This window comes from Amphibalanus amphitrite, unplaced genomic scaffold (assembly GCF_019059575.1).
Source record: "Amphibalanus amphitrite isolate SeventyFive unplaced genomic scaffold, NRLGWU_Aamphi_draft 000049F_arrow, whole genome shotgun sequence".
Taxonomy (NCBI): domain Eukaryota; kingdom Metazoa; phylum Arthropoda; class Thecostraca; order Balanomorpha; family Balanidae; genus Amphibalanus; species Amphibalanus amphitrite.
Window position 1 is genome coordinate 1,455,231 of NW_024881545.1, and position 20,984 is coordinate 1,476,214.

At 49.1% G+C, this 20,984-nt stretch overlaps 2 protein-coding genes across 10 annotated transcripts in view; one reads left to right on the forward strand and one right to left on the reverse strand.

The window, feature by feature from the left end:
• LOC122377743 (protein Wnt-4-like) overlaps positions 1 to 16,865 on the forward strand; it is a 73,156-nt gene extending 56,291 nt beyond the window's left edge. The window contains exons 4-9 of the mRNA XM_043358122.1: positions 2,844 to 2,975; positions 4,365 to 4,504; positions 5,600 to 5,737; positions 14,007 to 14,105; positions 14,591 to 14,806; positions 15,543 to 16,865. Of these exons, the coding sequence (XP_043214057.1) occupies positions 2,844 to 2,975; positions 4,365 to 4,504; positions 5,600 to 5,737; positions 14,007 to 14,105; positions 14,591 to 14,806; positions 15,543 to 15,704 (887 nt within the window). The 3' untranslated portion in view covers positions 15,705 to 16,865. The remainder of the gene's footprint in view (positions 1 to 2,843; positions 2,976 to 4,364; positions 4,505 to 5,599; positions 5,738 to 14,006; positions 14,106 to 14,590; positions 14,807 to 15,542) is intronic.
• On the reverse strand, positions 6,302 to 10,942 carry LOC122377742 (translation initiation factor IF-2-like). 9 transcript variants are annotated; one of them, XR_006255916.1, is made up of 4 exons: positions 10,761 to 10,942; positions 10,098 to 10,208; positions 7,913 to 9,529; positions 6,303 to 7,316 (listed from the first exon to the last, which is right to left on the reverse strand). XR_006255916.1 is itself a non-coding variant. In XM_043358121.1 (3 exons), the coding sequence occupies exons 2-3, from the start codon at positions 8,339 to 8,341 to the stop codon at positions 7,257 to 7,259; spliced, it is 489 nt and encodes a 162-aa protein (XP_043214056.1). In that variant the 5' UTR covers positions 8,342 to 10,208; positions 10,761 to 10,936; the 3' UTR covers positions 6,303 to 7,256. The 9 variants fall into 8 exon arrangements, 5 of the variants coding, with proteins under 5 accessions (XP_043214051.1, XP_043214056.1, XP_043214055.1 ...); XR_006255914.1 differs by having other exon boundaries at positions 6,303 to 6,990; positions 7,176 to 7,316; positions 7,913 to 8,235; positions 9,303 to 10,934; XR_006255915.1 differs by having other exon boundaries at positions 7,913 to 10,208; positions 10,761 to 10,936.
• Positions 16,866 to 20,984: the final 4,119 nt, after the last annotated feature.

The following is a 20,984-nucleotide window of genomic DNA, read 5'->3' on the forward strand; positions in this document are numbered from 1 at the left end:
GACTTAAAAAGTTTTTTTTTCTCGTGTGTATATAGCTTTACTGCAGGTATTATCACATTCACAATTTAAGTTAACTTTTTTGCAGCAATGCAGCCAGCATGGAGATATGGTCAAGTTCATTAGGAATGATAAAAAATTGTCACTGCCCTTTACGGGTATGCTTCATTTTTATATAATTTCATACATAGACCTCTGTAGTCTGTATACCGTATACAGAGGTCTATGTTTCATAATTTTCACTGACTTCTACCGTATCACCTGAATTGAGCACCATTGTCAATTTGTAGAGCTATTGAGTGTGGACAATGTCTGAGTCGCAATAATTAATGTCACATGGGACATGGGGAGATGAGAAAATTATTATTGGTCAAGTTTCAATCACTAACGCATGACGCAGAGATGGTGAGGTGTTTCAAAATTCTGACAATGGACCTGGAGGGGATGTGCATGCAGTTCGTTTCATGGATAGCATGCCTCAACTATAACGTTGTCGACAGTTTATTCATGTTTTTGGTGTATTCGCATTCTGCTATGGTGTAGGCTGTAAGTTTGACATTTGTTTCTCGGAAGCAGGCATCTCGACTGGTCTCATGGGGACCGGCAATTGTAATCCACTTACCGCAGAGCCAGGTGCTTCTCCAGTCTCTAGTGCCTAGCTAGTGACATGAACTATGAATAATTCACCTGAGAAATGTGAGAAAACATCAGGATGATTATGCAGGATTAGATCAGAATTCACAGGGATTCCTCGGAACTTCCTAGAAATCTGCACACTTCTTGAACATCAAGTTGCATTATGTCCTGGCTTATTTTCCACGATGCACTTCCAGAGTGTCTCATGAGCTTTCTTAAAAGCGAATTTTCATATTGTGTTTCGTGCACAATGCACATATTTACATGGTTGAACGGTGATTGTAAGACATAACCAAAAACATTGGATCAACAAACGTTCCTGGGGCCAACATGAAGAGCGCAACAATCGCAGACGATGCTGGAGTAATTCATAGATTTTAAATGCAAGGCGTCATCATTTAGCACGCCCATCTTTAATTTAACCCGGCAGTTGCTGGGGTATTTCGCCACCCACCGTTTGCTGGGGGGGGGGGGGGCGTTAAACGCCCCCAGCCGATAACTCGAGAACCAATAGGCGCAGCGAAACGCACGAGGCGGCAAACGAAAGAGCGCGACGAGACGCTTCAGATGAGTACTTTAAAGTTGAATTTTGAGGTCACAGGTCGGGTCAAGGTCAGGTCAAGCATCTGAAATCGGGCTTTCAGTAGCATGGACTTCAGGACTTCGCAATGGGCGCCTCTCGCCATAAACTCTGTCAAAACGGTGCACAATCCATCTTATAAGGTCTACAAGAGTGTCAGCTCCATGTAGGGGTCAGTCAAGCATAGGTCAGGGTCAAGGTCAGGTCAACCGGGTAGGCACATATCCCCGAAAATCAAAACTGATATTCGCAGCCTGTGACACATGTTTTATAGGTAATTTGGGGCGTAGAACACGATGGTGACATTCATTTTATCATATGTGTACGTGTTTGGCTCAAAAAGTTCAATTTAAGAAATTCATGTATCATGGTCGTGAAGTAGTCACGAAAAATTGCCAAGATTCAGTTCAAGATTATGGAAAATGCGGAACGATAATCAATAATCGAAGATAGCCATTTGATTGTTCATGGTATTGGCAGTCTAATGGCGTTTACGGCATGTCTGTATGTCTATTTTGTGATTTTATATGATTTTTTGAACATATGCTGTTTTTGGTCGAAAACTCAGAAATCATGACGTCACTAAAACCTCGATATCTCAAAAATTTTCCGACCGATTTTTTTGAAACTATGTCACAATAAACTTCAATCAATTCCCTACAGGTACCCAAAATTTGGCGCGCCTGCGGCGCGCCGTTTTTATGCTATGGCCCGGCGAAAAAAGTGGGGGCGTTTAACGCCCCCCCCCCAGCAACTCCCGGGTTAACACGGTTTGCCAATGATCACTAAGCTGCCCTACTGCTCTCTGATCCATGACCACTGAACTGAACACAGACCACTGTTCAGTGACCACTGATCACAAGCCTACCACGACCCACTGCCCTCCGACCTCGAACCGGGGCCCGGACACCTGGTGACTATGTCCGGAGGGCTGCTCGGCGGGCTGCTGGCGGGGCCGTCGTGACCTGTGGCCAGGTGGTTTTACTTTGCACTTAATTTTCGTGTTAATATTTCCTTTTTTGTGTGTTTTTTGTGCTTATGTTTTGTGGGAAAGGCGCTTTGATTTAAGCATTTTGCTTTTGCGCCGATCCGCGATTATTTTCGCCGATATTTTTTGTTCGTGGTTACCAAAATACACTGAATGAATGAATGAATGAATGAACCACTGACCACTGACCATTGTGACTCAGTGACCACTGTGTCTCAGTGACCATTGAGTGAACTGATCACAGATCACGGCCCACAACTCGCTGCTTTCCGATCCCTGATCTCTGACCGCTATCAATCCCTTAGGTATACAACACTGAACACTAACCTGACCACGGACCTCAACCCACTGCTATCAGATCTCTGACCACTGACACCTCTCCATCTCAATAGTCGCGTTTACATAGCATTTTTGACGAGGCTCTAGCTCATTTATTTTGCGACAACTTCGATGAAGTAATCTTTGCGTATTTAGATGGGAGCATTTTGTAAATTGTAAAGCACTCTTCGCATCTTTTGCAACATACTACAGGCGGAGCTATGAACTCGCAACAATCCCTATGCAAACGCGGCTCATGACTACTGACCACTGCCCACTGACCTTTAGACTCAGTGACCACTGACCAATGTGTCCACCCCACAGACGGCCCGCGGCGCGGCCGGAAAAAGCCCGTTCGTGGTCCGACCCCAAGCGGGGCTCAGAGCGATCAGCCGGTGCGACGGCGACGACGGCGCAGGAAGAGTCCCCTGGAAAACTACCCCATCGTACCCTCAGGTGAGAGAGCATCGGCCACTGCCGGCCAAGAGGCGCGATTGTACACTGAACAGTGTACACATGGACTGATATTTGCGGTTAGTCTTTTTGTTAACTCAAATTACGAGTGCTTGTTGCTATTATGCATGTTGGCAGGGTAGGTGGCTGAGATGTGTCTTTTGATTATGTTTGTCCGGACAGCACGTGATGTGTGAACTCATCCAGGGTTTGATGTAATGCGCGTTAAGTCAATTTGCGAAAGCTTCTTGTCCGGCAGTTTTGCCCCATTTGCCATCTTACAGTTTTACGGCGAATTTCTATTTGCTGAGGAGCTTGCACCTGCGATTTTACCGTCTCAGCTATGGTAATACGGAGTTGCGATCCAGTGAAGCATTCGGCTGTTTTTTTTTTCATGGTATCGGATTACATGAGATAATTTCATGCGATTTCAGATCCGCTTAGAGTTGAGTCGCGTGCTGTGAAGAGCGTGTCACTATGTGGCAACAGCAGGATGTTCACTCGAAAGCGTGCTTTCTGCCGCTGTGCAGCCATATTTAATCCCCGACAGACCAGAGTATTCATGACCAAAGCCCTTAATCGCGTTAGGATGTGTCAAGCACGCTCCAGTGGTTGCGAATGAACTATGCTCCTCATCCAGTCATCTGTGTAGAGCATCTGTCCGTCAGGCTTAGGATAAATGAATGACGACCACAACCGTTCTCGCGACCACATTGAAACGACTTCAACGCTCCACAGGATCATTTATGAAGTATTGCGGTGAACTTCTGTCCTTGCATGCACCCGGTATACTTCATTTGTCAGGGGTGAAAACAAAAACGTGCGGGTAGCAGAGTCTGTTTTCATTTTCGGAGGATCATGATGACCTCATCGTGTTGCGGTCGCGGTTGGTTTCCATGAAAGCCGTCTTCCTCCCCAGCTGAATCCTGGAGCTCCGTTTTCCGGCATCTCTTCTCTGATCCGGCGGCGCACAGGCAGCTCGGTTAGAGCTGCTTCCGGCTTATCGAAATCACCTGGGAAAACAGGGAGATGCCGTGTCATGTTTGTGGAATGTGGAAAAGCCTTTTTCAAAATGACAGGACGCGGCTCGACCCTCTCCGTCCATAAACAGCTAAGATCAAAAATTATTTCGTAATGATAAGTCTCATGTCAATGATATGAGCGAATGATGACTGTCCCCATCACCAGCTACCCTCGTCCTCGCTAATCCAAACTAGCTCTTTCGCCAGCCTGATCCAAGCGGCAAGAACTCAAGAGAATTCAGCCTGACGTCCGTCACAGACTGCACCTCCTTCACTGGAGTGACCTTTCTCACCAGTAACCTCTCTTACCAATGACCAGCTCTCTTTCCAATGACCTCTCTCACCAGTTTGACCTCTCTCTAACCAACAGGGACCCGGGAGACAGCGTTCGTTCACGCCATCTCGGCAGCAGGATTGGCGCACGCACTCACACGGGCCTGCTCCAGCGGCCGTATGGACGACTGCGGGTGCGACCGCAGTGTCAGAGGTGTCAGCAAGGAGGGATTCAAGGTCAGCCCACTGCCCCAGATCTTGACCTCGGTGGAGAGGGGTGCGCTATGAGGATGTAATTTGATGAAAGCTCGTTAAATAATCGGAATAATTGACTTCGACGCAATGTGTTTGGTATTGTGAATGTTATACTTGTAGGGGAGAGAGGTCATATTGCGCCACCTTAAGGATATCGGCCTATTGCGGCTAAAGTTGACCAGCTGTCATGCATAATGATATCTCAAATTGTACCTCAGTTATTTTGGCATCAAATTACAGCTCCTAATTTGTATCACACCCATAAAAATTAACAAGAGAAAAGTTTTCCGACACACCTGCAAAGGGCGCATTTACGGACTACCCCATCAAAAAGCGCCCATGCCTCTCATGTAAAAGCGCCCTATTAAAAACAACGGTTTGCCACCTAACTAAGTAGCCTATTTAAACGTGTCAGCCCATTAACCATTTATGCTGTGAAGGCTAAGGTAATGGTAAGGTGAGCGCTCTAATAATAAAAGTGTTCAATGAAATGTGTCCCAACCACCAGATGCTGTTTCTCTGGGTTGAAGAATAGGGCGCAAATAGGGTGGGTGCAATTACGAATGGAACACATTTTTCATGAACTTCAAATATGGCGAGGACAGCGAAGCCACGGTGGTGATAAACTTTCAAAACTACCATTAAACGAGCAATTAACAATGATTATTAGTTGAATCACTATCTCTAAGATAAACCATGACACTAGCAAAGGTCGAAATACACTGTTTCGCATAAGAAAATAGAGGAAATCACAAAAAATGGTCTGCGAGAAAGCTGAGACACCTTACCTGCCCCCGTGGACCGGAATAAGAGCGAGTTATTGGTGGTGAAGTAAATGCACACATTCGAGCATTCATTCGAATCGAATTTTGGACAGGAGGAAGGTGTGGCGCATTTAAGAACATGGCGCAATATGACCTCTCTCCCCTATATTACAAATGAATTATTTTGTCGTCCGATTAAAACCAGTTAATTGTTTAAGTTTTTCAATTGAGGATTTTGGAACGCTCCCTCTACTGGACGTCGTTTGAGTTCCATCTGGCTTAGTGACTCACTTTGGCCGAAACTCTGCCGCAGTGGTCGGGGTGCTCAGACAACATCGCTTACGGCTCCGGCCTCTCTAAGCGGTTCGTGGACTCGCGCGAGTGGCGCGGCGTGAAAAAGAACAGGAAGAAGAGCCTCATGAACCTACACAATAACGAAGCTGGCAGAAAGGTAAGGATGTTGCGAAACGCGCTTGCAGCGCTTCCGTGTTAATCGTTCCCTGTACTGTGTTATGGGGCCAGAGCCCAGAACAGATCCACTTATAGCGTTGCGTGGTTGAATCTAGCGCGATCGAGGCTATCAGTACGGAAGTTTCGGTAGTTTTCTGTGCAAGTTACGTAACGTAAGGTTGAGCTTGGATGCCGCGCGTGCGGGAGCCGCTCTTCAATCCAAGCAACGCCAGTTTTATCTTATACGCGATGCTCGCTGAGCTGAAGTTTGAACCAGTAACCACACACAGAGCCGTGGCTTACACGAAGTGGTACGAGGCTTATGTTATAGGAGTGCCTTATTAGGACCGGCGCCGAACGCTATGATATACGCGAAGCTTAAAGCTGCAAGCTGCCCTCCCATGCTTACCTACTGCATGCAACGCTCAGTGGTACCTAATATCTTTCTAGTTTCGATCTACACGCCTACTATTTTCATCACGATACGATCAAATATAGAGGCTATATGGTGTAGTGTCGTCTTCCGAATCTCCCGAATCAGCAGTCCGCTCGTCAAGTCCTCACCAAGGTCCTCACAGTGCCAGCCCGATCAAACAAGTGTGTATTTTACAAAACTGAAGCTCCGACAACATCTCGGCCAAGGTCAACTGAATTCATGGTCGTTAAATCACTGCCGTTTAGTTCACTGCCAAGTTACTACATTTTCCCCCCTCCATTAACGGAAACGCGCTGGTGTCTTGATGCGTCTCCCACACCGCGTTCGCCGTTCCCCACCGTCACGCGCCAGGGACGACGGTCCCCCACCGTCGCCACGTATCGGGGACGACGACCCCTCACCGCGCGCACCGTTGCCACGTATCGGGGACGACGACCCCTCACCGCGCACACTGTCGCCACGTATCGGGGACGACGACCCCTCACCGCGCGCACCGTCGCCACGTATCGGGGACGACGACCCCTCACCGCGCGCCGGGGACGGCGGCGGTCCCGCCGGAGACGGCGGCGGTCCTCCGTCGCCGCGCGCCGGAGACGATGCGCGGCCCCTGGACAGCGGTCCACCGCCGTCGCTCGTTGGGGGCCCTCCCTCGCCGGCGCTCGTCGGGGACGGCCGCCCTCCGCCACCGACGCGCGCCGGAGACGGCGGCGGTCCTCCGTCGCCGCGCGCCGGAGACGGCGGTCCTCCGCCGCCGCCTGCCGGAGACGGACAACCGCCGACTTCACTCCGTCTCGCTGGCGGCGATCCGCTCGAAGGATCTGTGGAGCGGGTTAGTCGTTCAGCGTGCACCAATGTCCCACAGCTGAGTTTGTATGAGACACGTCCCCTCCTTTCCATCACCATTCTCGGAGACGAGAAGGCCTGCCGACCTTTCCTGGGGCGGGGCACCAGCCTAAACCTCACCCATTCTCCCACTTCATAGTCCCTCGGCCGGGCACAATACCTCAGGTCGAAGTACTTTTTCTGCTTTTCCTGCTGCGTCGCCACCCGCGCCCTCGTCGTCGAGTCGTCCACCGGACGACGCTCAGCCGCCGCGTGCAGCTTGGTGCGCAGTTGCCTCCCTCGCAGCAGCTCCGCCGGTGACCTGCCCGTAGTGGAATGGGGTGTGGACCTATATGACAATAGGAACTCACGGATGGCCCGCTTCCAATCCATACCATCGGCCGTCGCAGTCTGCAGGACATTTTTGACGTTCTTATTGAACCGCTCAACTGCTCCCGCCCCCCTTGGGTGATAGGGAGTCACTCTGATTTGTCTCACACCCACTTCTTTCAGGTAGCCTGTGAAGACAGCAGAGGTGAATGCAGTACCGTTGTCACAAACTAGCTCTTCTGGGTATCCTTCTCGACTCGCAACAGCCTCCATGAACTCTATCGTCTCTATCACTGACTCCGAGTTGGGGTGCGCACAAAATGCTACCTCTGGCCACTTTGAGTAGTAATCGACCATGACAATAGCAAAACGTCTCTGCACCCCACCTCCCTCCATCGGTCCAATGAAGTCTATGCCCACTTTACTCCAGGGCGTCTGGGGCAGGGGCACCGGGTTCAGTGGGGGCACATTCACCTTGACAGTCTTGTCAGCGGTAGCGCAAGCAGCACATTGACGCACAAGACACTCAACGTTGGCGTCCATCCCGGGCCACCAAAACAGCTCCCTCAAGCGCTGCTTAGTTCTTACCGTGCCTTGATGCCCCTCATGAGCAAGATCCAGAAGACGCCTTCTCAGCTCCTCCGGAACCACGATCCGGTCGCCCTTGAAGATGAGACCGTCAGCCGTTGACAGCTCCAGCCTGCAGCGGAAGAACGGTCTCAGGTCGTCAGGACAGCTGGCAATCCTTGCCGGCCACCCTTCGTCCAGCTGACTCTTCAGCTTCCTGAGAACAGGGTCGGTCTGAACTGACTCGCGGAGCTCGCCTCTGCTCACTGCCGAGAGACGCTCCACCCGTTCAGCTATCTCCGCCACCAGCTGCTCCTCGTCGTCTGGAGCCGCTTCCGCGCCCACTGCCGGCAGACGCGAGAGACCGTCAGCCACGTTACACTTGCCTGGCACGTGACGGATCTCGAAGTCGTAGACGAGGAGGCGACTGGCCCAGCGACTGATCCTCATTCCTGCCCGTCCGACTCCTCTGGACGTGAGAAGTCGCAGCAGCGCCTGATGGTCCGTCCTGAGGGTAAAGTGAATGCCAAACAGGTACCGATGCCAGTGTTCAATAGCCCATAGAGCAGCCAGTGCCTCCTTCTCAGTCGCACAATACTTCCGCTGTGCTGAGGAGAGGGTAGCGGATGCGAACGCCACGACCCGCTCTCCTTCCGGGTGGATCTGGCTCAGCACCCCACCGAACCGAGACCAACATCAGACGCGTCCGTGGTCACCACTGTCGGTAAGGTGGGGTCAAACATGGCAAGCGCAGAACTGGACGTGATCAGAGCGATCACCCTCCTGAAGACCAGCTCCAGTTCCTCAGACCACTCGAACTCGTGACTTGCACTCGAACGAAGTTCCGCGCGCAGAGGCTCCACCAGCGACGAGTAGCCCTGCACGAACCTGGCATAGAAGCCAAAAAGGCCCAGAGCTGACTGGAGGTCAGCCTTGGTCCGCGGTGACGTCAACTCCGTCATCCCTCTCGTCCTCTCAACACTGACCGAGATGCCAGCTGCGCTCACTGTCAACCCGAGGAAGTCAAGTGTGGGGACACCAAACAAGCACTTCTTCTCGTTCAGGGTGATACGATGAGCGTTCAGTCGCGCGAGGACCTGCTGCAGCCGGACATCATGCTCTGGTGCATCCCTGCCAAACACAATGATGTCATCCATGTACACCATCACCCCTGGCAGACCCGTCAGGACGGCTTCCATGACCTTCTGGAATGCCGCTGGAATGGACGACAGTCCAAAACAGCACCGTTTGTAGCGCCACAGACCCTCGTGCGTCATGAAAGCGGTCAAGTCACGGGACTCTTTGTGAAGCATCAACTGATTGAATGCTGACTTCATGTCTAGTGAAGAAAATACTCTGGCTCCTCTGAGCTTATCTAACATCTCTTGCATGTCAGGCAAGGGGTGCTTACTTGAGATGATGCTCTTGTTCACCTCCTTCAAGTCCAAGCAGAGACGGATACCACCAGTCCGTCGCCGGGTGACCACCACAGGTGACACCCATGGAGAGGAGTCCACCCTCTCTATGACGTCCTGCTTCTCCAGCTTCTCCAGGTGCTCCTTCACTTCACCCCTGACCGACAGCGGCAGGGGTCGCAGCTTCTGACGGACCGGAGTGGCCCCCTCCTTCACCTTGACTCTGTGGACAAAGCCGTGTATGGCGGGCAGAACCTCTGCATCCTCCCCCTCTACCGCACAGACGACATTGCCATCTTTGACTGTAACACTAAGCAGCTGCTGTAGGTCACGGCCAAGCAGGGGTACACTGTGGGACTCCACCACGAACAAGGTACCCTCAGTCGAACATCCCCTGTCAGAGGACACTGTGGCCGTCATCATACCACGAACAGGCAGAAGGTGTCCTCCATATCCCTGAAGCCTGATGGAAGACATCTGTAGAGGGACGTGCGCAAACTGCTCCTGATACAAGCTGCTGGGTATCAGACTCACTCCCGATCCTGTATCCACCAACATCTGGACCTGAATTCCATCAATGCCAACAGACATCATGGGACGAGGCACTTGAGAGGGCACATGGTGCACAGTCGACACTTCTACCACACAGGCATGCGAAGACTCCTGACGCTTGCACATGACTGCATAATGCCCTTTCTCATGACACTTGTTACACTTCCTGACCCTGGCTGGACACTCCTTACTCTTGGCTTTATGTCCTTTACGGCCACATGCAAAACAGGTCATCTCACCTTGCTGTCGTTTCTTGCCTTCTGAGTCTCGCCGGGTGGAGAAGCCGCCTCTCCTCTCAGTCGCTGCCACCTCCTTGAGGACCTCTGCCCCCAGCTCCGGAGACCTGCCAGCTAGAGTTTGTTGACGGTCAGCAGCCTGATCAGCAGCGAGAGCGATGACTTCAAGACGCTGCAGGGTTAGGTTTTCTTCCTGACACAGTCTTTCCTTAAGCCTTTGAGAGGAACATCCTTCCAAAAACTGATCTCTTATCATTTCATCTTCTAAGTTACCAAATGCACACTTCTGACTACCTTCCCTCAGATTGGCTAGGTAGGTACGAACAGAAGAAGCCTGCTGTCTGCACTTCCTGAATTTTATCCTCTCTGAGATGATATCAGTCTTACTGACAAACAGACGACATAAGACAGCTACTGTATCCTCAACCAAAGTGGTGTCAGAGGGCTCTGTTTTCACAATACCTCCTGGGCACTCAGCTCTAAACAGTCTCCGCCCTTCCTGCCCAAGGCAGTGCAGGAGCAAGGCCTGCTGCCTCTCCTGACTCCATGCTGACCAACCTATGGCCATGGCATAAACTTCGAAGTCCGGAAACCAGTTATTCCACGGCACCACCGGCGGGCCTGGAAGAGGTAAGAATGCCGCGGGCGGACGAATTCCCTCCATACCTCACGTCTGGTCCGACTACCTCGTCGCCAATTGTAGTGTCGTCTTCCGAATCTCCCGAATCAGCAGTCCGCTCGTCAAGTCCTCACCAAGGTCCTCACAGTGCCAGCCCGATCAAACAAGTGTGTATTTTACAAAACTGAAGCTCCGACAACATCTCGGCCAAGGTCAACTGAATTCATGGTCGTTAAATCACTGCTGTTTAGTTCACTGCCAAGTTACTACATATGGCAAGGACAAAAAACACGAATAAAAAAATGACGCATCAAAATAATTTTGCATTGCAAATGCACGATTCATATTATGATATTCCACCTCACAACGCTTTAAATTATAATTCACTAACGCCTGATTGGGTACGCCGCACATCCGCCATCTTCTGCTCGATCGATAACGGCCATATTGGTTTGACAGCTGATATTGCAGTCAAACAGAGGTGTGTTTCTACTGTTGGGCGTTGGCCGAGAAGTGGCTCCGGCCGACATATTAGCTCGCCGCCCACCCACCGCATTCGCCTCCCACGCGGCACTGTTCGCCGCGCCGCGTCGCTACTCGCCACAGCGCGCCACCGCGTCCGTTTGCTCACGTGATTGGCCACTTTAGGTCAGACGGTAAACGTGGGTAAATGTTTACAAACTTGCCGCGGAGAACAGTGGAAAATGCGCCGGAAGCGTCAACGCTGCGGCGCAAATGTCGCTGTTCGGAGCTGCCCCCAGCTGACTGAGTGCGCTATCGACTTCACAGAGCCAGGCTTATAACTAACTGTTGCACCGATACTCTACAGTCTACAATGTAGCTGATTTACTTTCTTTCAGTGTCGAAAATGCATAACTCGTTGTATGACAAACATGCAGAGCAGACCTGTGTTTGGTCCTATAGGTAGGTACGTGAATCACATTACGGCTATTAAGCTGTCAGTCTGATAGCCTATTCGAATTTTGGGAAGCTTCTCCTGTATTGGAACGAGGCATTCACCCGGCCCTAATGCACCAATTCCGCTGTCCGGTAATTCTGCATAGGAAAGCGGCTTACCAGTGAATCCTCCTGGGAGAATTCAGGGCTCCACGCAGCCTGCTGATCCAGGTCGGCGTGATGACATTTATCTCAGGACTGTACTTTATGCCACCATCCAATGTAAGGCCCATCTGGAGCGAGCTACTTGGATTCACTTCAAAACGGATTTAGCAATACTTTTGCTAAAATGTGTCTCCATGCTTACTTATGTCAACGTTAGCGTATTATATTTCAGTGACGTGGTAGTCCGTCAGTGTTTTTATGGCCACCCATTTCTCCTTTGATTCCTTCAATGTTCTTGCAATCTAATATAACCTATGGACCTATTTGATCCTAAAGTCAATTGCCGATATTTTATATGATCTGTCTGGGATCAACCGGTGATCTGTCTATAGCCTACTGGTGCTGCGTCTATAATCCAATGATGATCCAGCTATGATCCGCCAGTGATCCATCTATGATCCACCAGTGATCCGCCGGCCACCCGTCTGTGATCCGTCTGTCATTCCGACATCCCTCTGTGATCTGACGGCTCGCCGCGGCGCGATCCCTCCGGCTGTCGAGTCAGACCCGACGGCATGCTGTGGAGCCGAGTCAGTAATCTGCGCCCGACAATACGCCGCCGACAGAAACCCTCGCCCGTTTACACAAACACTGCTCCCCGCTGGGACCGGGTCGGGCGGCCCGTCCCAGAGACCTGAGGACGTGAGAGGAGCCCAGCGGAGGGCATTCCTTCTCGGCATTTGATATCGAGCGTCAGAATCGTGATCAAAGCTCGAAGGGATGTCATTTGGTGGCGTCTGAACCATTGTGCGGGAAGGGATGATTGCTCTGTGGGCTGGTAGCATTTCTATTCGTTATAAACTACACCAGAAGCAGCGCAGATTTCTGAAGACGATTCCTTGACGTTTGGAGTTTGGACACATGCCACATCACCATGTCATGATCCGTGTGATGTGTTTTGATGCACATTTACATGCATTTATTCCTTTTTTAATAGTTCTTTATTTTGTCTGTGACCACCAGTCCGTTAACTGCACGACATGCGATCCCCTTTTTGAACAAGTGCAGACTTACCTGAGGAGGCAGTCACGAACACACGAATAACCCTGTTACGGGGCACCGCAGAGAACGTTGTTGATACCTTATATTGCCCAGCTCGCTAAGTGCAGTTTTTATGATAATAGGGTCTAAGACTCCCTGCTGAAGCGCCTAAGAGCAAACGTCATAGGTACGAAGGGTAAGCAGGGAGAGAGAGAGAGAGAGAGAGAGAGAGAGAGAGAGAGAGAGAGAGAGAGAGAGAGAGAGAGAGAGAGAGAGAGAGAGAGAGAAGAGAGAGAAGAGAGAGAGAGAGAGAGAGAGAGAGAGAGAGAGAGAGAGAGAGAGAGAGAGAGAGAGAGAGAGAGAGAGAGAGAGAGAGAGAGAGAGAGAGAGAGAGAGAGAGAGAGAGAGAGAGAGAGAGAGAGAGAGAGAGAGAGAGAAGAGAAGCGAGGAGATATGGGCTCGGAGAGACAGCAATGAGAGGCACAAAGGGCGATGAAACCAGGCGAAGAGTCGTCACAGACCGACCCCATTTGCGCATGAAAGGATCGGACCGCTCCTTTCCAGATCATATTCACCGCCGAGAGGGTCTTTCATATGTCAATTTACGTCGCATTCAGTGGTAATGTCGATATAATCTACGCCGGCGATGCTTTCTTCATTGGAGCGGCTGTCGGCAGTGGTAGATTGGCTGTGTAGTGCGGCCATTGTCGTGTCTGTAGTAGAAATATGCTATTGTGGCCACCCCTCTAGCACAAGGTACCGTGCGCCGAGCGGGCATTTCGATGCTGACTGATCGTCATACATTAATGAACTGCACGGTGAATGAGATAGGCGCATTCATTTGATTGCGACTGCACAATGCCGCCAGATATCTTACGAGGATGCTGATCGTCCAATCACGCATTGTTCACATCACGGTTGAGTGATGGAGGCGATATGCAAACGACATTATGTTGAACTTTCATTCTGATGAAGTGATTGAAGTAATGGGACCAAACTGCTCACCCTCACATTACTGACGTGCTTGTTTCAATGGCTTCTGGCCCTCTCTCATCCGCTATACCTAACTGCTATAGCATATTCATTGTACAGAGTCGTGAGGTCTCATGTCTTGACGACTTGCATTTGATCGAATCGGGTATTCAAGCCCCTATGAGCTTTCGTGACACGGTAACGATGTTCGTTCACAGGTTTTGGAGCAGAGTATGCGGATCGAGTGCAAATGTCACGGCGTATCGGGCTCCTGCGAGCTGAAGACATGCTGGAAGAGTATGCCTACTTTCCGAGAGGTGAGGATGCGAATTGAGAGGAAGAACGATAAGAAGGGAGAACGATAGAAAGGGAGAAGAGGGAACCACAGAGGAAGAGGGAGAGAGGGGAGAAATGGAGGATGGAGGGAAGGGCGAACGAAAGAAGGTTGAAAGAAATGGCATATACCTTTCATATGTCACTAAAAACAAGGCCCATTGGCATTAATTTAATTATGATTCCCAGGGATACTTATAAGCAAAAATGGTAAATGTTCGCCACCTTACTGATTATTTCGAAAGATGATTAATTGCTTTGGATTAGCAGCCCTTTCCCATCAACTGTTTTTTATGGGTCATGTTGTGTCAAAATAGCTGCAATATAGTAACACTTCCCGACCTGCATTATATTCCCCATTGAATCACCCCGTACCATTTCACGTCATTCCATGTCATACCATTCTACTACATATACTACTTCTTACCACTCTGCACCGTCCCATACTAACGGCCTCTTCCACTCACAGGTCGGTGAGAAGCTGAAGGAGAAGTTTGACGGCGCCACGCGGGTGCAGCGCCGCAAGAGGGGCGGCCGCTACGTGCTGGTGCCGCGTCACGACCAGTACAAGAGGCACACGGACGCCGACCTGGTCTATCTGTCGCGCAGTCCCGACTTTTGTGAGCTGGATGTGCGCGGCGATGGCGCACTGTCGCTGGGCACACACCAGCGCGAGTGCAACGCGGTACGTCAAGGAACGGGCACGGACTCTTTGGGGAGGTTTTATGTCAGTCTGACATTAATCTGATTTGAGTTTTGTTACTAAACGTAAAACGCTGCTAAAGTTCGGCAAATTAGAAAATTTAGATAAGATTTTCTGTCGTAACCAATTCAAACACATTCTCCACATTCCACTAAATGACTGATTATCTGTACCACAGACTTCTCTATATAGAGAATAGAGAAGTCTGTGTCTGTACCTATAACATACAGCCAAATGTCCTTCTTTTCCACGGTCAGGGTAGTCAATCTCTGGTATCTTTTCGCGCGTCCGACGGCAGCCTGCATTCTGTCCTGGCTGGGGTATCAGCGACGATCCGGCTGCGCCCCTCTACGATGACACAATCATTTCCTGAAGGCGAAGAGCAGCACTAACTTTTATCGCCACGCCCGGAAATTGACGCGGCTGACGTCCTGATGCAGGCTTTTATGTGTTATCTCACGCTGAAATTACTGTCTCGCAAAATCGCAGCTCAGTGCACACACCAAATCCTTGCCATGGAATGGAACATCGCCTCTCCGCTCGCTCGTTATGCGCAAAATACCCAGCATTTACCATTTACCCTTCTCTTCCAGCTCTTTTGCTGGATGATTTTATCACAAGCAAACTTCAAAGCATTTATACCTAAATAAGGAGCGAAATATGGTTAGCTGAGTAAAATAGTGGCTTCTCAGACTGACTGACGACTGTTTGTTTTCAGAGCTCGAACGCCATAGACGGCTGCGACCTGCTTTGCTGTCAGCGTGGCTACAGGACGCGCCACGAGACGCGCGTAGAACTCTGTCAGTGTAAATTCAACTGGTGCTGTAACGTGCGCTGCAACAAGTGTCACCGCCAGGTGGCGGTACATACGTGTTTGTAGTGCGCGCGGTCACCGCTAGGCGGCAGCACCGGTGATCGGGACACCAGTGAGAACCAACGCCGGCGAACATTGCGCGTTGCGTTGCTATGTGCTGCCGTCGAACTATTGCTGCGGTCAGAGCGGTCGGAAAAAGTGGGAACCGGCGGAAGTAACACCAACATTTGCCGTGTGACTATCTGGATACGAGACGGGGCTCGAAGCGAGGCGTCTCCGTCTCTGACGTCGACTTCCGGACATCATTTCCTCCTCTGCACCGACCGTTCCCCTCGGCGAGCCGGCTGAAAGACATTGGCGGCGACGTGCGGCGGGCCATCCCGGCTCCCGGAGAGGCGTTTGATGAGCCCTAAACGCGCCAGTTTCGTCGCGCCGCGCCGGTCGAGGACTCAGCGGCGGCACTCAAACGCGCGTAAAAAGCGCGCCTCCGATAGTGTCGGTGGTTGATAGCGCCAGCGCGGCCGACCCGGCGCGGCGGCGGCGCGGCGGCGCTCTCTTTGTTTTGGTTCAGCTGGATAGAGCGGCGCTGCCACCGCACTCCGGAGCTGTTAACTGTGAGCAAACAGCAAATGGGACCGCGAGTGCGCGTGTTCGGTCGCCGCTGCCCCCTCCCCGCCGCCGCCAAACAGCTGTAGCATGTAAATATGTGTACAAAGGTTTAATGTGACGACAATAGAGACCGCTGCACAGCCAAGTGAGAAGTAATTTATATTTTAGTGTATGTGTTTACCTGTTTGGGATGGCGTTGTTCTGACCTCGCGAACGGCGCTGAGGTGTGTTCGACGCCTGCTGACAGTGTTCGCGGAGGTGTCATTTGCCAATCAGCATCCGCGGCCGGTTTGTTTGCGCTAAAGGTGGTCCGTTTGGCGACCTCATTCGCCGTCTGTCCTATGTCTTCCACCAGCGGTATGAGAACTGAACGACTGTTATGTGATGTCGGTGGCCTGTTCATGTACACCGAGCCCAGTGTGTGTGTGGGGGGGGGGGGTATTTTGAGGGGGTCAGGGTGTATGAAGACAGTCAGCGGGGTACTATGTCATGATTCTATAATGTATGCGTGGCGCATTTCGTTCTGTTTTGTGCTATGACACCATCCTGTGGTAGGTATTCATTTGATGCATGTATTATTGCTGCACAAGATAAACTATTACTGCACACTCGAGAAAATGACGGTAATTTGATTTGAAGGCAATGTGAGAAAGCCCCTAGATGCTCAAACTGTGAGCGCCGAGGGATATGGTTAAATCTAATTCATAGTCACTACTTACGTTAGACAAACAACGGCATCACGAAGAAATAGTTATACAAACGGAAAAATATCTAACATTAACTTTGTTATGGTCTATATTCAGGTTGACTTTTCTACCTTATGAATTTTTCTGTCAAGTGAACTGAAAAAACGAGCGAGTAGGGGAAAGCGGGGTCAAATGTAACACGGGGCAATTATAACAGTGTTAATAATTCATAAACTTACCAATAGAATGCGCTAATGTTAAGACCGAAAATGCGTAATTCTATACTGCCTTTCCCAACGGAGTTTGAAGCGAAAGTGCCGGGTATGTCGATGGCTGTGCACAGTAATGTGTTTTTGAGTGCATTTTATAAATTTTTATACCGTTATATTTGATTAGCTCATTCCCGCCATTGAAAAGATATCGACTTCAGACCTTGTGTAAGCGTTGGCAGGCTTGTTGTGCATAAATTGAAAGCATTAAATGCTGTACATGCAACATTTTTATGCGCCAGTTTCGTCTAAAATATGTCAAGGCGCGACGGGGACAATTGTAACATTTTTGCAGGGGTCAAATGTAACAGGTTATAGGTCAGTGGCCATTATGTCAAAGTCGTCAAATTTTCAAGGGAGATGAAACATTGCTAGAATTAAGAGAGCTGTAAGTTTTGTCGCAATCGGCAGCTTTTTACGCGATTTATTTGCGAAAAACCGAGGGAGAGGAGATCCATCCAACCCCTGTATAAGTGCGAGGTTTTAAGCCTTTTTTCCTGAGAAGAACCGTCTCTACCAAGTCTGGGAAGATGAACAAGTGTTCAATACTTTTGTTAAATCAAAGTTTTGGGAAAAATTGTGTTGCTGTAGCCTGTAAATTAGCATGTTACAATTGTCCCCGGGTGGTGTTACTTTTGACCCCGTATCTGGGGTGAATTGTAACAGGTGAGTTGACTTTTTCGGACAACAATTTTGACCCAAAAAATAAGTTATTTCGGAAATGTTTTAACAGCATTTTAAAGGTAGTGTGCCAGCTTTCTTGGACCGTATGGAGTTAATGGCCCAGATAAGGAGAACCGGATTTTTAGAACTTATCCATACCTTCAAAACTCATGGAAACGTCTTAAATTCTTCAAATTTTGAGTACCCCAGTGCGAAATTCGCCCCGACGGGTTGTCGGTCGTACCCCAACCACATTTCACACCACTATGAACAATAAATGCACACACTGAAATCGCTATTACCGATATGCTCATCCAATCAAGTTTCGATAAACCCGTTCATCATCATCTCCTGCGGTTTCGAACACGCCTGTTAGGTGGCTTCTGATGCTCGTCGAGGTCGGAATTTCCAAATACGCGTGGTGCGTCGGGCCGCGCGCTCTGACTTCGGCCAAGAAAAATGCGTCAGCTGATCATTGTTACTTCTGCCACTTGCGTGTGGTGAAATGGGGTCATAACTTATAAGACGGCTTTTTCATATCAATTATTTTACATAAAATCATATTTCAAACCATAAATAATGTTCGACAGCCAAATAAAAGAAACAATACCAATACGGGCTTACAGTTTAAGGCTCGACATTGTGTTGTCTACGATTAGACAGCTGATAACTCATTCCCGTACGTCGTATGGTCGTAACACTATAATGACCTTTGCTTATTGTCACAAGTGCGCCGCATTCGCGATTGTTGCCCGACGCCTGTTTGCAGGTGAGCCCACTACAGTTGTTATACATATCTAAAAACCGAAAAACTTTTAGGCGAAAAAGGCACTATTCCAGGCCCATTTTTGATTTTTTTTTGCGATATTAGGTAAAAACAGAAGCTTCTTATCCTAGGAAAAATAAAATGGGAAATCTTTCAAAGGTGGCACACTACCTTTAAAGACAAAACATCATAGTTTCTGAAAATAAAAGAAAGAGTTTTATAACTGCAAACGTGTTTGCACCAGATGATAAAATGCAAAAAATGTTACAATTGACCCCGTTCTCCCCTATGATGAAAATAATGACTGCGGTCTGCGTTGGTTAAATATTCGATTTTCAGGCAAACGAACATAATAAAATAAATGTAATAAGAAATAAAAACTAAGTGAAGCCTCACATAAATGTTATAAGTAGTTACAGTTATTGTTATATGTATTGTAATAACATAGTTTAGTTATCCTACAATGCATATACCCTCTCACCTTTTTGTTATAACAATGTTATTGCTAGTGTTGAATATTAAATGCTGTAAGTGATTGGTTTGTGTAGATCGTAGGGATGACGTGAATTAGGTAAGAATTGTAAAGCAAACTTTTAATCACACACAAAGGTTGCGAATGCTGATAAGTAACCGCACTAATGACCCTTTTTACGTCCCGTACCATGCCAATAATCCTTTCGTGACACACTCCGAAATCCCTCAGTTTGCTAAATTGTCATCAACCACAATACCTATAAGCCTTGGGACCTGATATAAATAATCTGACGACATAGGTAACATACGCTCTGGGTTATTTACCCAAAGGGAGACATTATGGCGTATGTCGAGCACGTGTGTTGTATAGGTAACCACCAAACAAAAGACTCGTGTGGCGAAGTAGGTCGGCTGGACACTCAGACCACCTCCGGTGGACAGAGAGGTTGGTTGCGGTTCTTCTCCCCTATACTTTGGCATTCCGCTGTAGTGCTTCCGCCAAAGGGGGCGGGTCAGGTCATCATGGGCTGTCCATTGAAGCAGGCGCGTCGGCATGCCACGAACACCGGCGGCACGTGCGCGGTGACTCGGGTGTTGTTCATCCCACTCGTAGCTCTGTTGTTGCTGGAAGCGCTGCACCATGGTGCGCAGGCCAAGTACGCCAGCGGTCGCCACCGGGCAGGGCGCCGACTGAACGGCGGGTCTCCGCCACTACAGCAGCTTCAGGTGACGTCTGTAATCCAGTGCCTGGGCCTGTGCGACAGACACTCCAGCTGTGCTGCCATCAACTTCGGCGCCGTGTCCGAGACGACCAACTGCCAGCTGCTCGGTCAGCGCGCCTGGGAATCGGATTGCGCTTTACGAGGAAACGAGTGCGCCGCCGATGTACACGGTGCGCTTAGATTGGACTGCGCTTTTCCTGCGTTTTTGCACAGGAAAATGCGCCTGGACTGGAAAGAAAGTAAAATGCCGCATAATCTTCAAACGCTCGATGCCACTGAATGAAATATGCATGTATTATGCTCAGGAACATGGCAAAGTAATAATATGACTTAAATGCATTAAATTTGAGCAAACACAGCGTCGAAATTCGCTCATGTTTTTAAGTGCGCTTATACTGACCAAAATGCGCCGTGAGTGGAAAATCAGCAATTTCCCTCAATACTAGTGGACATTTTTAAAATGTGAATTTCTTTAATATAAAGCTGATAAATTACCCGTTACTGTACACAATATGATGCTTTTCATCATATTTACCAGTGTTTTATGCGCGGATCAAGATTTTGGTCTCGGCTAGCAGCTATTCGCACTTCAGGAAAATTGCGCCCCATCTGGCTGTATGGACAATGTTAAACTCATGCAGCCCCACTCGACTTTTAAGCTGAATTTGTGAAAAGTGATTTAACAAAAAAACGGTTAAATTGAAGAACGAGTGTTTGGATATTACTCGTCTCATCTTAAAACATCATAAAACACTTCAATAAATAAGAACTTCGTCATACTTTTCCTAAAAAATAAGTTTTATATTTTGGGCTGGTTCAGTTCTGGCGCACTTTTGCCTATGTGCGCTTTTAAGTCCCAGAAATTTGTCCCTTGTCGGCGCAGTGCGCCGAAAAATGACAAATAAATTGCGTGTTTAAGCGCATGAAGGGAAAAAATGACGATTTAAGCGCATTACAGGAAAAAACTTTATTAATGATTTATATGTTGCGTTGTTTATTCTGTATATTTGATTGATCTTTAGCATTACATAACATATAACACTTCCTGAAATGTGATATTCACATCATGTCCTAATGTTTCACTCTGGTCTTGATTCAGCTATTCAGCTATTTAAGTGTTATTAAGGGTCTTAAGGGGTGTATGGATTTGTGACGTA

Bases quoted from the DNA above. Each gene is read 5' to 3' on its own strand.
- LOC122377742 (XM_043358116.1), bottom strand. From the start codon at position 10,758: ATGGAGGGAATTCGTCCGCCCGCGGCATTCTTACCTCTTCCAGGCCCG. The intron at 6,991-9,302 runs GTAAGCACCCCT...CCCGCTCCACAG, and splicing joins GAACAAGAGCATCATCTCAA to ATCCTTCGAGCGGATCGCCG.